The sequence below is a fragment of the Manis pentadactyla genome, chromosome 2, assembly GCF_030020395.1.
Source record: "Manis pentadactyla isolate mManPen7 chromosome 2, mManPen7.hap1, whole genome shotgun sequence".
NCBI classification, from domain to species: domain Eukaryota; kingdom Metazoa; phylum Chordata; class Mammalia; order Pholidota; family Manidae; genus Manis; species Manis pentadactyla.
The window spans coordinates 6,352,386-6,370,150 of NC_080020.1; the positions used below are offsets into that span (position 1 = coordinate 6,352,386).

At 34.3% G+C, this 17,765-nt stretch overlaps 1 protein-coding gene across 9 annotated transcripts in view; it reads left to right on the plus strand.

Moving 5' to 3' along the window:
* N4BP2L2 (NEDD4 binding protein 2 like 2) overlaps positions 1-17,765 on the plus strand; it is a 100,648-nt gene that overhangs the window by 11,153 nt on the left and 71,730 nt on the right. For 5 of the 9 annotated variants that reach the window (XM_057489723.1, XM_057489711.1, XM_036905011.2 and 2 more), the window contains 3 exons: positions 3,119-3,207; positions 3,595-3,671; positions 6,220-6,366. In XM_057489723.1, the coding sequence (XP_057345706.1) occupies positions 3,119-3,207; positions 3,595-3,671; positions 6,220-6,366 (313 nt within the window). Of the gene's footprint in view, positions 1-3,118; positions 3,208-3,594; positions 3,672-6,219; positions 6,391-10,979; positions 15,773-15,830; positions 16,011-17,765 lie in introns of those variants that run through there. The other 4 variants (XM_057489728.1, XM_036905013.2, XM_036905014.2 and 1 more) reach the window with 4 other exon arrangements.

Genomic DNA, 17,765 nt, shown 5'->3' on the forward strand with positions numbered 1-17,765 from the left:
TAATGTTACAGTCAGGATTGGAAACGGTTGTTCTAGAACTATGTGAGTAAATGCTTATGCTGCAGTTTAAAAAGATGAATAATGCAGATTGTTTTAATGATGAAAAATTTTAGACCTAGAGTGGAGAGATTATAGTGAACCCCATGCAACCACTGCTCAGAATTATCATCAGCTATCAAGCTTTTGCTTACTGGTTTTATCCTTTTTGTTTTCACTCCCCACCTTTTTAATTTACTGAAGTATTTTTAAGTGAATTCTAGACATCATACTTCATGCCTTTCAAATTAACCTTCTTTATCATATTTAATTTCAATGCTTCATCACATATAAAAAAAAAATTCCTTGACATGTACTACCCGGTCTGTAATAACATTTCCCTTATTGTCTTAAATATTTCTTTACAGTTGTTTTGTTTGAATCAGGATCTAAAGTCCTCACAGTACATTTGGTTTTATGTTTCTTTTAATTACATCACTATAGCAATTTTCCCTCTCGTTGCCCTCATACCATAAACTTGTTGCAGAAAGTTGGTGGTTTGCCCTATAGAATGTCCCATATCCTGTAGTTGTCTGTTTGCTTCCTTGTGGTCACTATTTAACTTGTTCTTCTTTCTATTTTCTTAAATGGAAGTTAGCTCTAGACTTTTTTTTTGGTAAGCATATGTGTAGTGGTCCCATTTTTAGTGTTACAGAGATTGACCTTAGCTCCGAAGGGACAGCCTACTCCCTCCATTGTCAAGTCCCCCATCAACCTTCTATCTGTTGAGTGAATTGTTTCCTGAATCAGTTCATTAAGGGTTGCAAAATGGTGATTTTCTAGGTCTGTCATTCCTTCCGGGTTTAGTAACTAGAATTATTCTAAAATGAAAAACTTCCACTCACTTAGAACTAGCCAGTAGGGTTACCCTAAAGTACAGTATGTACAGGAAAAAACACAATAATATTTTCAATTGTCAATTTTCAGAGTAAGAAATTTCAGTGAGGATATTTTTGAGTAAAAAAATTTTAATATCAATTAAGTTTGATTGTAAGGCTATTTCCTAATATTGGTTCTATGACATTCTAGGATTTCTCCAAACATAACAGTGAGTGGCATAAAAATCTCAAAAAAAATTAATTCTCTTGATTATTTAAAAATGCCACACAGCATTACTGCCCAGTGATGGTATTGTAATTCCAAATTGTTTTGAGTTATTGGCCTCAAGTTAAGGGGAACAGGATTAGGTGATAAGTGGAATGAGTAAAGACACTGGACAGAGCCAATATATCTTTGGTGGACTGTGAAGTTAGTTTGTGTGGGACACTCTCTTTACAGTACTCGTCTAGAATATTTCATTAAAATGTTTATGCCATGTGAGTTAGACTTGCTGAACAGAATCTGGAGTCTAGGTAAACTGTTGGTTTTATTATTAGTACAATATGGACTTTTTCATGGTAATTTTTACCTTTTCCGAGGTAGTGATAGCTGGTAGACATTAGACATTTTGAAAATTATAAAATCACTTATTTTATTAGGGCAAACTTTCTCTTTTCAACAATTATTGAATACTTTTAAATGTCAGGCACCATTATAGAAATAAAGATCTGCCTCAGATTAATTACTACAAGAATCTGAATTCATCTTAGACCACTTATAAATTGAAAACATCTCCAAGGTGCCATTATTCTCTTTTTTTTTAGAGTATGGTTAATTTATTTAAGAAAATGACTTTTATTAATTTGGGTATTCAAACACTGTTTACTTAGAAGCTCTGTTTCCATGGAGTGTACTGGAATGTGGTATTGGATGATGGTTGTTCATGGAAAGAGGATAATCTCCCCATCCCTGCAGATCAGATATTTATTTGGTCATAAGTTCCTCTTCTAGAACATAACTCCTGGAGGTATAAGCCTATCAGCCATTAGGAGAATTACTTTAGTAAGCTTTTTTTAAATGAAAGATTTGATTACTGTTTATGATTGAGAAGGGAGCAGTGGGAGATGATAGCAGCTTGATGCCCAATTTTTGACCAAATTCTAAATTTCTTTTGGTGTTTAGACACATCATCTTCCAAACATGTATTTCACCATAGTCATTATTAAACTAACATTTAGAATTCTGTCTGCCCTTAGACTTGTGAATAACTGTTTTCATTATGTAGAGCTTAGTGGTTTGAATTCTATATCCCAACAAAATTTCCATATCATTGCATTTTGCCTCCACCTTTTTTTTATTGTGGGTTCTTAATTAGATTTCCTGTCTCTTTACTCTTAGGAGTGTACGTACACACTCCTGCCAGCAACAGTGGCTCACTGTGGTGTGGTTTCCACCTCATGGGGGAAGGGATGGCACAGGATAGGGAGGTACAGTTTAGAAAAGTTTCATTTTGTCTTAACTCCCAATTTGGAAATCACAGTCCTAAGAAATATCCACAAAATCTGTTGAACTGTGGTATTTAGCTACTTGGTATATAAAGTTTTGCTGACAAATAATGGTAAATCCATAGCACTTTTTTTTTAACCGAAGTCCTTATTTCAAAAGCATTATTTGTAATTGTATAACATGGGAAAATACAGATAAGTATAGAATGCAGATATTCCCACCACCTTCAGATGACCACTTTTCATTTTTCATAGCCACTTAGTAACTCATCCCAGATCTTTATATTTTGACCCAAATAAGGTCGTACTTACATACTGTCTCATAACTTGTCATTTTCACTTAACCATCTACATCTTTCCAGGTCAGTAAATGTTCTCTTTCCATATCTAGACCATGCTCAAATGTAACTTGTTCCTGTATTTCCTGTAAATGAAAGTTAGCTTTTGACTGAAGCCTTCCTTACTGTAAATTCAACAAAATGTTTTCCCCAAAATGTCCTTTACACCTAGTTTATCAAAACCAGCATCTGGTTTGGAGAATACACATTGCATGTGGTTATGTTTCTTAATTCCCTTTTAATCTCGCAGAGCCCTTTTTTGCCCCATGTCACTGACTTAAGAGATTGCACAGTTTTGTTTTTAAGTACCGAGATGGAGAAAAATTCTTAATAATGAATGTGTAAATTTTATTTTCTGTATTTTAACCTAACAGTTGTCTGGTTTTTGTTTTTGTCTTTTAAATTTATTTTTTATTTCAGCAAAACAAGCTATCAATCAGGGGAGATCTCCAGTAATAATAGACAACACTAATACACAAGCTTGGGAAATGAAACCGTATGTGGAAATGGTAAATATGAGATATGAGAGAGTTTTTACATTTTATTCATGTCAGTTTTTTCATATTCTGAAATTTTGGTTCCTTTGATCTTTATTATTTAAATATTTGTCCTTGTTTTCTAAAGAGGCATAATCGTTTAAGTTTTCAAAAAATTGGGAGTGGTGCTTTTTAAGGAATATGCTCGTCTTGTTAGTTTTGTTTGGACTTGAGGATAATAATTGGAATTTTTCCAGCTAAGTAGTCTTAACATTTTCATGAACTCTGTTATTTTAAAAGTGAAATTTTTCTTGGTTGAGCAAATTTAGAAGTATTGTCTAAATGAAATTTATTATCTGTCTGTCATCTTTTTACTTTAAGAAGTATTCTGTGGGTTTTTTCTTCCTTTCCTTTGTGTAGGCCATAGGAAAAGGATACAGAGTAGAGTTTCATGAACCTGAAACTTGGTGGAAATTTGATCCTGAAGAATTAGAAAAGTAAGGCACTCAAATTTTTTTTGAATCCTTACCTTTTTTCTTTCTTCTTTACCTGGTTAATTTCTTTGTTAGCTTTTGCCCATCGTGTCTTTGCTTCTTGTGAATGGGACCACTACACCCCTTCCCTGTTCACAGAAACAGGGTCTGAAATTGGAGGTTCCTGAGGCACCTTGCCATGTTAGGGTTTATCAAGTTTTCCTTGTCGAGTGTGTTTGTTACTTTTTCTTACATGAATTCCTACATTGTTCACGGTTTATTGAATATTAATGGAGATCCAGAAAACTTTGAGGGAAAATTTAGAGCTTTCCTCTGGTTTTTAGATAGGCCACATCTCTCTGTTGTCCTTCCACGTTCATCTCCTTTCCATTTTCAGTCCCATACCTTTTTATATGGCGCTTTTTGTCTTGCTCCCTCTTTTTCATCTTTACTGCAGATCCATAATCCTATAATCAAGGCTCTTGGAATCCATGTGTTTTTGGAATTCACTTTTTTTTTTTTAGAGAGGTAATGTAATGCATATATCTAATTGTAACACCCCAGCAGACTTTGGGACAGTGTGTCATGATCAAACATCTTAATATTTCTGTAGTAAATCATGACTAGTTAGTCTTAAGTAGATAAGATTTTACATAATCTAATATTCTGAGAAATTTGTGCTACTGAGTACAGGTCCGAATAGATTTTGCTGCCATATGAGTCAACAGAAAACTGAGTTTTCAGAGAGCAGTTTAGACTTCAAAACCTGTGGGGAAGCATTGTGGACTGGTATTATTTGCAGCTCTTCTGTTTGTTTACCTTTATCCCTTCCCCCCCCCATCCCTTGGTTTCCTGCCGATGACTCTTTGCTTTCTTTACTTTCACTTTCTAACCCTCACTTCTTGATAACAACTTTGACATATAATTCACATAATTTATAATCTAACGATTAAAAATATATAATTCATTAGTTTTACTGTATTCACAGAGTTGTATAACCATCACCTCCCTTTTTTTAAAAGCAGTGTTTTCCTCCCACATCAGTTTGCTCTCTTACAGCTTCAGGCTGTTATTCCAAGTGTGGTGGTGACTAGTTTGATTCTTTCCCCCTTGCCTTTCATTCCTTTGGTTATCCTTCTTTCCCTCTCTGATTAGCGTGCCATGTGTTAATATGTGAATAAACTGATAGATTCATTAATGCTTGGTGGTGTTTGCCAACTTCTGTGTGTATTGCACGTGTCAGAAGAGACAGAAGTTTAAAAACTAAAGCTACTTGGGTTATGCTGGACCAACCATATTGACAAAATACAGTTATGGAACTTTTTCATTTATATTTACATTTACATCTGAGAGACTTGAAATTAATTAGAATTAATATAAATTGACTGCAAAATAAAGTCAGCTTAACTGATATCTAGCATGACTGACAGATTTTTTGTAAGTAATTAGATCATCAGTTTTTATATCTTGTGGATTTAGTCATACTTTGCCAATTTTTCAACCTCAGATCTCTTTTTGTTTTTCTATTTTCTGTCTTGCCTTGTCTTTTCAGATGTAACCATCAATAGATTTGAAGAGTAAATATTTCTTCTGTGTCCTTTTCTGTGAAAAATTAATTAGCATTACTAAATGTAGAACTATAACATTGAATGTAAATTATGTTCCTATGTCTTTTGCCATGTGCAAGTCAAGTTACAGAAAACTACAAGGGTAAAATAAATTGTAAAAAGTTATTTGAGGATCAAGAATGATTTTTAAACCATTTTTTAATCATAAACACAGAAAAGTACATTAAATGTAAATATACAGTGTAACAAATTTCTTGTAAGGCAGGTATTCATTTAACCATTACCCATGTTATGAGAGAATTAACCAACAGAAGTTCTTCAAATTCCTTTTCCCAGTAACAATTCCCTAGTGATTACTTCCTTGCTTTTCCTTAAAACATTTTTTTTCCTAAAACATCTTTTGCCTTAATACCGTAGTTTTTGTTTCTTTCAAACTTTATAGAAAAAAAATTATACAGCACATATTCACTGGGTCTAGTTTCTTTCACTCAACATCATGTTCGTGAGATATGTCCAAGTTGTTGTACCTCTAATTTGGTATTGAAAATAAATTTTTAAAGTGCAAAGGAAGTTTCCTAAAGTAACTTCTAAAAAGTGATAAATATTTTATATTGATTTTTGTATGTCCCAGAAGTCCACTCAGTTCTTCTATAATTCTCAAAACAGTATCTCATAATGTTTGATTGTATTATTTGAAAAGGAGAGATTAACTCAGTGGTCCAGTTAACCAGTAGTTAATCCTATGTGAAGAGGTATAATCAGTTAACATTTTGCTGATTTATGGTATCTTTAAATCTTTAAAAAAGTCTGTTAAAAATTTTGAGAGCCTACACACACACATATATGTATATATTTTTTTGTATAAAATTTGGGTAAATGAGGTGTATCTTCTAGCATTTATTTGCAAAATATAATTTAGAATCTGTACAGTTACTCTAAAACAGTTTAACCTTTGAAGCTATACATTCTAAAAAATGAATTAAAATCCTTTTCTTTTTTGGTAGGAGGAATAAACATGGTGTGTCTCGAAAGAAGATTGCTCAGATGTTGGATCGTTACGAATATCAAATGTCCATCTCTGTTGTAATGAATTCAGTGGAACCACCACACAAAAGCACACAAAGATCTCCTCCTCCACAGGGGACACAGAGGTGGGGAGGCTCGCCAGGCACACCTAATCAAGTTTGTGTTACAAATCAGGATTAAGTTGGCTATTTTTCAGCTAACCACATTTGTTGCTTGCCCTTGAAAAAAAATTAGTGAGCCTGTCTTGAAGTTTAAATAGTTTCTAATAATTGAAAAAAAAAAGACTACATTGCCTCACAAAGGATGTTCCCAGCAAGTTGTTTAAATTTCTAAAGTGTAAATAAAAATTATATAGAATTGTATTTTAAATGTTTTTATAATCTTTTGTTGTAGTACTTCTGATTACTATGAAAATACCTGAGTAGAATGGGTAGGAATTAGGATGCTTTTCTATAATTGAATTCTAAACCAATTTTATCTGTTTTGTAGATAATACTGAACAGTTCATACCTAAATACAACTTTTCATGAAACTTTAGTATTTTTTTCTTGGCTGCCTTAAATATACAGAAATACTAACTTGCTATAGGCACTTTAATTGATTCTGCTATTTGTTATACAAGTAAAATTTTCTGCAAATTTGTGTGACAAAAATATTTCTAAGCTATAATTGTGTCACTTAGTTAAAATAAAATTCTCCAGCAAATGCCATACAGTAGGTATATCGATCACCTGGGGAGCTTTTTCCATAATATACATAATATACAAATTCATAATACAACATATACATATTCATCACCCTTCTCAAGCCATCCTCCTATGCCCCCATTCTTTCCAATTCTAGAATGGATAAATAGGGAAATCATTATATAGTTAGAAAAAACTCAGGGCTATTCTGATAACCACTTTTCTCTATGCAACCTGATAAAATTCTAATAGAAAAAATATTGGGACAGTTCCTTAACATTAAGCATAAGATTTGTCCTATAGGATATTTTATTTCTCCTGGGTTTAATTTTTCTGTAGATAAACTATATATCTCACTGGATAGTGTTCTTTGATAGGTTGTGTTCCTTCACTTAAAATTTAAAAACTGAGATAGAATTTATTTCAGAGATCTTGTAATTCATCCTAATCTTTGCCTTAATTTACTCTTTTTTAGAAAAAAAATCAGCTAATTGCTTGCTATTTTAAAAATCATTATGATCCTTCATGTGTTTTACATGATAGTTCATAGCCTTTAAACTTTCTCTTAAAACAGCCCATTCTGAATCCCATAATTTTTCTTTGTGGTTTTAAAATCTTCTTTTCAGCTTTATTTTAACTATTCTCCCACATCTTTATATTACTTCTTAATATAGTGGGATATTAATTACTGGGATAAGAATATGATTTCATTTATTTGTACTTTTCAGTGCTATCTACATTTGAATGAATTGGTATTACCTTTATTTTGTTTAACATGTATGTATGTTTGTATTTGTTCAGTTGTTCATCTTGACTAGATATGATACAGGAATATGCTAACTCATGTTTTGTGTGTGTAAATGTATATGTATTTATACATACACACATTTCCTTCATCTATTTTCATGTATCCTCTTGTTTCCGAGTAATACTTCTTGGTATTTGGGCTGTGTTTCCCAGTATTTTATATGTATATTAGCACATTTTGAAAATAGTACACCAGGATTTACTTTTGAGACAGATGAAACACATGTTAGAGATACACTGTGTGTCTTTATGAAACTTCATTTAGGACTGAATAGTACCATAAATCTGTAGTTTTTGAACAGTAGACTCTTAATTAGCCAAAGAGGAAGTAGAGAATTGCCTTTGGAAGGTACAGACTCTGATGAAATATGTTCATGTTTGTCTAAAATTTCCAGATATTATTACAAATTCAACTTCCATCTCCTAGTACTTCTCAGTACTAAATAGTAATGCAAGAGATCATTAATTTTTGCCGATTCTTTTTAAAAGTTATAAATGCTTATTGATCCAGGGAATTAACATTCTGAAAGGCTAAAGTTATTTTTTTTAGACAAAATTAAAGTAATAGCTTCCCCAAGCATTCTGACTACTTTTTATTTTTGAGTAATTACAGAATGGAGGAATGCATATGCAATAAAAGATACCAAGTCTCTCTTACAAGTCATTGCTTGATGTTAAAGACCTCTAAAAATAGGAACTTTACCAATTAAAGTTTTTTTATCAAAATTTTTTTCTTATGTTCAGATATATTCTCAGTGGAATAGCCCCCAGCTGCTAACCCCCTTCTGAGTTGGTCTCCATGACAAAGAATAAACCAGTCAGTAGTCATCAGGTGAAGATGAAGATGAAGGACAGTCTAGTTAACAGAATACAGCTCCTAGTTTGGGTTCAGAAAGACTAAGTTGTCTTTTCGTAGGTTTGGTATAAAAATCACTGTCCCTTTTTTATAAGTAAATTTATAGTTTTCTCTGTGTCATAATCCTATCAAAAATACTTGTGTGGTAATGAAGTTGAACTTTTTGTAGTGATTTTTAAATAGATAATCTTTATTTTCAGTATTACCTTTCTAAAAGAAAATGTTAGCTCTTTCGTATTTTATGTCTTTTAAAGTAAGATTACTTACAAAAGATTAGGCTGTATTGTTGGAGTGATAGCATAGATTTAAGTATTTGAAGATTGTCTCTTGTCTTATTAATAAAATTTATGGAATTTTCCAGTTTTATGTATAGATAGGTTTTGAAAGAGTTCATAATTTCAAAGGATATAAAATAATTATTTTGACCATATTCAAGTGTTTGTTATTGCAGAAGTGTATGATTTTCTGGGACTGGCTTTCAAAGTATTTATAAAGAAAATTGGTGGGATTTTCTTTAGAAAATGTTGAAGAAATGTGGTTCTTAATGTATTAGTGCCTTGACCAGATAGGTTTGCTAGCATTTATTGTAGTTTCATGTAGTATATAACAGTAATGAATGTCTTAACTGAGAATTCAGTTACTAGTGTTGAAGTTTCTGGTGTGTGTTTTTGTTTTGTTTTTACATCTACAACCTATATTAAGTACAGAAATGCCTCTTAGTTTGGAATTATAATAAAGTATTACTTGTTTTGTTACAATGACCATTCAGAATATTTGGTGGCAGCAGATTGAATTAGTGGTTTTTAGAGTTAAGTTTTATATGTTACAATTCATAAGTAAAAACTTTTTCCCATTAAAATTGTTAGCTGTACTTCTTGTGAATTTACAAGGAAAGGAGAGTGTATTAATGAATTAACACATATCTTCTTTAGTGATAGTTTACTTTCTTTTTACCAGTTAAATAAGTTGGCACACCAATTCTTATTTTATTTTTAAGATTAAGATACTGTTAAAACAATTAGCCTCCCTGTAGGTATACCAGATTCCCTCCTTAAAATGTCCTTACCGTGGTAAGAAATAGTGTTGTATGTTGAAGTAGATTCTGAAAGAGGAATGATGACTTATTTTCTCACATGTCTTTCTGGTTCCTTTTTTTTACTTTGCAAAAGAGTGTTTAAATTAATTCAGTTTCAGTTGATTCACACTGCCAGTGTCTGAAGTCTAAAAAATTTGCACTTTTCCGTAGTTTTTAAATTTCAGAGCAAAACTTAAAACGTTTCTGATTATGATTTTTGCAACTCGGTTCAGAAAACTTGTATTAGAATAGTTATAATTTACACTTACTATCTTTATATCTTTAGATGACACTCAGTGGTATAATTTTTATAATAGAATATGCATATGTAAGCTTCATTTTGAATATATCTCCAATGGAAATTCTTAATAAATTGTCACTGTCAAATTATGCAGAGAAACAAGGTGAAAGAGTAGCACAAGTAACTCCGAAAAGAGCCTCAAGAGTAAATAGTTCATTTTGAAGCAATGGCTGTGTCTGTTGGAAAGTTTTGACTTTTGGTACATTTACTAGAAGTTTAGTCATTTAGATTAGAAATATTGTCTTTTTCTTCTCTTTCCTCCTAACAGCTTCTGTTCTCTGAATAATAATCCTGTCACATTTCAGGTGTGATAATTGCAATAATCACATGTAATACTTCCTACTACAGAATCCATTAACTTAATAGGCTGTTTTAAATTTAAGTTCTAATAGAATAGATTACTTTATAGTCTGCCATAGTTTTGACCCTTAAGCTTAGAACTAGACACAATCACACTGACAAGCATTATACCTACTTTGGTGAGTAACTGAAGACTTTGTCTGGAGGATTGTCCAGTGGTTAGTATTTCCACATGGTTGTTTTTCGTTTAATTGAACTTGTTTTTGTAAATTAATGGGAAGATTGTTTTGAAATGACCTATTGAACTTTTTGCCTCTCAACTTTATTAGTTATCTAAAGAAGAAAAGTAAGAATAATCTGTTCATTTATGGTTAAGATTGTATTCAAGTTCAGCAGAGTCCACTGAAATACACTTTATTTGGATTATTTTCTTGTTCTGCTGTTTTAACTGCATTCTTAAATTGGACAGACAGAATTAAAGTTTTTACCCTTGGAGTTAGTTCATCTACAACCAGTAATTATAATAATTGTGTATAACTTTGTTACTGTCTCTTCAGTTGTAATTCTGAACTCTAATTTTTTTAGTGTAACAAAACGAAAGGAAATGTGATTTGGGAAGGGGTTGTGGGTTCTTCCTCTTCCTTCTCCTTTTCTTTTTTGGTTTTCTACTGTCTTAGTGATACTAGAAATCATGTTTCTTGTTTCCTTTGTAGTTTTTTCCTGTACATGTTTTCTTTTTCTTCTGTCCATTTTCTGCTCACCTATCCTCGTGTAACTTCATAATATTTTTAATGAAGATGATGAGATGGTAAGTGACTGACAAAATGGAGGTAAACTTTTTACCATTCCGTGTGCCACTGAGCTCATTGTTCCTATAAGCCTTATTTAACCATGTTAAGTTTTATAGACCATGGCTTTGCAGTTGGTTTCCTGACTTGTTGTTTAGGTAGAACTTTGATATGAAGTTACTTGGAAAGATTTTTGAAGATCTGTCAATATGTTACTCATTGGTTCGAGTCCCATGGCGTAAACATGGCGTAATACTTGCATGTATGGATTTGAGGGAAAAAATTGTTTTGCAGTACTTAGGCATCATGATGATAGACTAGTTGATAAGTAGCAATTGGGTATTCACTTTTATGGAATTTACTATTAGGTCATGATTCTCCAATCTGCCTATATTAAAGAACTGAATGATTTTAAAGGAGAGCTGATAGCTATTTTGAATTAAACTTCTACAAGTGATTCTTCATATTCTGCAATGCTGCTACAATGAGCAATGAGTTTCATAGGGACAAGCCTTAATTTAATGTTCATTTAAGTAGCTGCCATTTATGGCAGTCAGTGCCAGGCCCTATTCTAGATGGGATTGTTACAGTCTCTAATTCACAGCCATTCTACAAGGGTTTTATAAAGAGGAACAGACATTAAGCAACATATACGACATAATTTCTCTAGGGAGATAGGTAACTGGGATTCAAATCTAGGTCAGACATGATTTCTCACTATATCCATTTTATCTTTTGAACCACAGAGTTACTAATCTAAAAAATTATTTAGTTTTTTTTCAAGGTAGGAAAGAAAGGGAAGAGTTAAGTGTATCTTTATAGTACTTCTGAATTTGTAGGGTGAGAAAGTATGTTGATTTATCAACGAAGTTCCTTTGAATGAAAAAAATCTGTTAAGTAGCCATTTATTTAGAATGCTGTTTTTGAAAGTCAAGATTGAGAGTTAGATATACCATTTAATGTTGGTTTTCTACAAAATATAAATTGATATAATGAATAGTCATGTTTCAGCAACATCTTTTCAGTTGCATTTTTACATTTGCTCTTGTGCTTTAATGTTTAAAATTTATTTTAATATTTTCTGGTTTTGCTTAGCATTTGAGTAGTATTCAATAAATGGATTGTTAAATTACATAAGCTGCTTCTGTTTTGCTGATTAATTTTGAGGCAGTATTTCCTAAAACGATCAACAATTTGTAAGGGGTCTTGATTTATTTTCCTCCTAAGATCCACCTAAGAGGAAAGTGGTGGCAGTAGATGTGATGGGAAGACATACGTTTTCTGATTTTCTCAAGAATTGTTTCTTTCCTTTCTAATTAGCATCCTGTGTCTTTTATGTTGTTCAATTTTTCAAAATTAAAGGACAATAAAAAAGCTAGTTGCTTAAGTTTACTATGTAAATAATATATTGAATTAATTAACTAGATTTTACAAGGAAAACAACTTAAAGAACAGAAAGAAGAACTTTTACTGTTATTTGCCTTACTTTGTTTTAGTTAGCTTAAAAATAGAAGAACTGGATCTTGTTTGGTTTTTCTTAATTCTTTAAGAGTAGTTTGTAGTTTTTTTGTTTGTTTCTAAATGTGAAATCACAGGTGGAATTTTAGTTAGACTGGAGAAGCCTAAACGAAAGAAGTAACAACGGTTTCATGAATAGTTTAAGATGGTTTTTGGTCCAGGAAACTGGAAAGCAGTACTTGATGGATTGAGATTACTGGAATATAATACAATGTAACATGGGCAAAGATGTGGTTAAAACGTTTTGTCTCAAATGTAAGTCAGTTGAAGTATTTACAGGAAATGTAATAGAAGGCCTGGGCTAGACATTTTGATTAGTTAAATAGGAAAAAAATTTTTTCAGTTCTGGGGAAAAATTGTAATAGCTATAGGAATAGTGGTCAAAAGTGGTATTTCTCCTCCCCAGCTTCCCTGTGCTGTTCAAAGACTTTAGAGTCCAGGGTGTTGTGTTAAGAAATACTGTTTTGTACCCGTGCGTGCCACGAAAGCAGGGTCTTCTTTGTCTGCCTCAGTCACAACTCTGTCTTTGGAGCTTTGTCCTTTAATAAGAATCAATAAATATTTGTTGAGTATTAGACCTAATCTTCTCCCTAAAATGATCAAAAACCTTTTGATGTTAAGGACACATTGCTCTAAGCACAGCAATTTTACAGGGCAGTTTGTAATTTAGGAAACATGGAGGTGGGGTGTGAATTAGTTGTGTTTAATACTTGCTAGTGGAGAATGTCCAAACCAGCAGAGAAGGAGGCTCACCCATTCAGCTTGGTGTGTCTAACACCATTGGGGTCTTTGTTCCAGATTTTGAACCTCACTAGTAGTGTTTAGATTTTTGATTTATGATCAAGAAATTATATTCCGGAATACAGAAAATTAGAAAACAGAATACAGATACCTTGAGGCTTTTGATTATTTCTTTTTGATCACTTAGAGATTATTCTCTTGTTTCCTGTTGCTACACTTGGTGGAACAATCCCCAGGTTGAGAAAAGTACTTCAGGTATTTATCCTAATCTTGAAGTGATTCAACAAGAAGTTCTTAATTGTTTTTCAAAACCTGTTTTCCAAAGAACTGTTATCTTCAGGGTAACTTTTTAAAAAGTCAAATGCTTGGATCTCTTTTTAGTTTGAACATGTCTTTATTTAGCAATAAAGAGTAGCTGGTATTGATGCATTATCTTCATATAATTTATACTTTACTTGAAAAATAATATGTATTGACTAATCTCAATTTAACTTTTCTTTAATTAGTTTTTCATACCACTTAGAACACTTTTCAAAATGTCCATAGCATGATTTTAGTGGAAAGAACACGTGAGAGTCCAGCGATCTGGATTCTACCCCCATTTGTATCCATCCTCTCCTCTCCCTTCCATTTCAGCAGTGTAGCCTCCTCTGATCCAAGGTTAATGCCTTCACCTGTACTCTGGGTTGCATCTCGTACCATCCCAGAAATCTTTCTTTGTTGTCAGTTATTCCTTCTCTCTGTAACTTCAGTCTTGCCTCTATCCTTAAGTCTATCCACATTTAAACACGATCAAGTCTCTTATCTCTAAAAGTCCCTTTTTTTGACACAGCTTATTTACAGCCAAACTTCTCTAAAGAACTGTGTACCACATTGCCTTTTTTCTCTCAACTCTCACTGTATTATTCAACCCATTCCACTCTAGCTTCTGCCCCTAATATTCTAAACAGACTTTGAGGACTCCAGAATGTTCCTCTGTATTAATGAGCATTTTTCAGTTCTTATCTTACATGATTAAAAAAACATTGGACTCTTGATCACTTTTTTCCTTAAAATACTTTTCCTTGACGTCATGGTGTTGTTTGTTTCTCTGTTTCATTTGCTGCTTTGTTTTCCTCTTGGTCTTTGCTTTTTAGAATTCCTAAGTTTCAGCTCTAGATAGATCATCTTCTAACTATTAGTTTTCCCCATTAGAGTTCATCATTTCTCACTTGAACATGGTCATCACCTCACTCTTATCTTTACCACTCTTAATTATATCTACCGAGCAACTAGAGTAATTAAAATTTTTAAAAATCACTGTGAATTACGTAATTCCTCACTTAAAGCCTGCATAATTTGGTCCTTGGGTTCTCAGTCTTGTCTCACTCTACCCCTCATTTGCTCTAGTCCGTCTGGATTGGCCTTTCCGCCTGCTTCAGACATGCTGGCCTTGATCTTGCTTTACACTCTAGCTCTTCTCTTCCTGGAGTGCTGTTCTCTTCCATTCCTCCTCTGCCTGAGATTTTCTCAATATTCAGGTCTTGCCACCAAACGTCACCCCTGTAGGGAGGCCTTCCCTGCCTGTTCCGATCTAAAGTGACCCTACCCTGTCACTCTTACGTCGTCCTGTTGCGTTTTCATCAAAGGACTTAGTAGTTGAAGTTACCTTATTTAATACAGATTTGTTGGGTGGGGGGGGGCAGTCTTCCTGACTGAGAGTACAAGTTCTCAGAACTTAGTGTTCATAGCTACAGCCACAGAGTCTACACCACTGCCTGTAATACTGTCGGTGCTCATTAAATACTGGCTGAAGTATTTTATATCCGCTGCTTCTCTTAGTAACAGTACTGACCCCCAATTGTATTTTCTTAGGCTTGACCTCTGCGTTCCCACCTGCATCCTTAACTGCCTACCTGACATTTCTAATTTTTTTAAGCCTGAAAAATTGAGCCTGTGATCTTCTGTCCCATCTCTGGATCTCCAGGATTTCCCTGCACAGTGAATGAATCTACCATCCAACTATTTCTGCAAGCCAGAAACTTGGGGGTCTCCTGGGGTGCCTCTTTTCCCCCTTCATAGTCAGTCTATCAACTGCAGTCTCTCCATTTTTGACTGCCATCTTTCTAGTTTGAATTATCACCTCTTAATTGAGACCGGGTTCCCCACATCAACACTTGCTCTGTTCTAACCCTTTCTCTCCTCAATCTAACCAGATGGAAGAATAATTTACATTAAGGAAAGTGCTTACATTGTAAGTGTGTAGTTGGACATATTTTCACAAAAGGAACATATGTAACCAGAACCCTGCTCAAGAAACAAAATATTACCAGCACCTTAGGAGCCCTTAAGTGCCCCCTCCTTGCCAGAGAGATCTTTGTAAAATGAAAATATGATTATGTGTGACCTTTCAGATGCTTCCTCTTAATGTTAGAATAAAGACAAAAACCATACTATGATTTTTAAGACCCTGGCTGATGTGGCCCTTCCCTTCTAATCCAACCTTAACGTCTTATCACTCTTCTTCCTGTATTTCAGCCCTACTGGCCACTGTCTCAGTTCCTGGAATGTGCTGTTCGATTCCCTCTTCATGCAAAGTTCCATGTGTACACACCCCTTCTGTACTCATCCTTCAGATTAGAGCTTTCAAGGAAGCCTTTTTGGATGTGACAGGGTTTAGTGAGATCCCAAATACATGATACATGCTTTCATATACTTTATTTTATAGAGTATATGATTATTTCCTCCCATTGTTTTTAAGTCATAGATATTGAGTTGGAGATTGTACCTGTTTTGCCCACCATTACCTGGTCATCAGCTAGCACAGTGGCTGGAAGGAGTGATATTCAGAATGGATACAGTAAGTGAATATGAGTAGTCCCAGCTATTTATGGGCTTAATTGTATCTCCTCAAAATTCATGTGTTGAAAGTTCTAACCACCAGTACCTAGAATGTGACTGTTTTTGGATATAGGATATTAAGATAAAATAAGGTCATATGGCTGGGTCCTAATCCAATATGAGTGGTGTCCTTATATGAAGAAGAGATGAGGACACAGACACACACAGAGGGAAGACCTTGTGAAGACACTGGCGGAAGACAGCCATCTACAAGCCAAGGAGAGAGACCTTTGAAGAAACCAACCCTGTGACTCCTTGATCTTGGACTTCCAACCTTCATAATTGTGAGAAATTAATTTCTCTTGTTTAAGCCACCTGAACTGTGGTGCTCGGTATCTTTGACAAACAAACACTGATTTGGTAATGGGGAAGTGGGATGCTTCTCTAACCAATACCTGCATGTCGAACAGCTTGAGAACTGGGTATGGCAGGAGTTGGGAGAGTTTTGAGGTGCATGTTAGAGAACACCAAGGTTGCCTTGAGAGATTGCAGGTAGAAAAGCAGACGTGAAAGGTAATTGTGGTGAGGGCTCTGAAGAAGAAGAGAGCTGTCAAGAAGGCTTCTGTTCTCAAGATACACATGTATGGTCAGAACAGAATGTTTGTAGAAATGCGAAAGGTACTTCTGGTGAAGTCTCAGGTGGAAATGAAAAACATGTTATTGGAAACTGGAAGAAAGGAGATCTTGTGATAAAGTGGCAGAGAACTTCACTAAATTGTGTTCCAGTGTTTTGTGGAAAAAGAGAGTTTAAACTGATGGACTTGTATATTTAGCTGAAATTTCTAAGCAAAATGTTAAGGCATGGCCTGATTTTTCCTCATAGTGAAATGCAAGAGGAGAGAGATAAATTGAAGAAGGAATTGTTAAGCAAAAAGGAACCAAAACTTGCAGATCTGGAAAATTCTCAGATTGTACATATTGTGAAAAATTAGGAAGTGTGTTATGGAGACAACATCAAAGTTGTTGCTAGGCATCCGTTTTCTAAAGAGATTATGGGCCTGTGATATATGGATCTGTTAAGTTGTCTCAGCAGGAATAGAGATGGCGTTATGCCAGTAGAAACAACCAGCTTGGACTGAAAGCGATGGAGACAAAGTGAAATGAAGGGAGGCTGTCAGACTCCTGGGATTCTGCAAGTCAGTAGAGCTGTCTGTCTGGGGTCATACGTTGTCTTCCAAGAAAGAAGAATGGCCCTGAGGTTGGCCGCCAGGGGATCAGAGCCCCAAGCCCGAGTGGGTGGGGCTCCTCCACTGGGGGGCCTGGAAGGCAAGGTCCCTCCCCAGTGGGTCTGAAGGATGGAGCACAGAGCCACGGGAAGGTTATTCTTCAGCCTTGCAATTCAATGGCATTTGCCTTGTTAAGGTTTAGAACTTGCTCAGGACCCATCACCCCTCTCTTCTTTCGCATGGTTCCGTCTCCAAACAGGAACGTCTGTGCTTTGCCTGTCCCAATGGTGTTTTGAAAGCAGATAACTTGTCTAGATCACAGGTTCACAGCTGGAAAAGAATTTTGTCTAAGGATTAATCGTATTTTGACTCCGCCCATACCTGATTTAAATTACATTTAGATAAG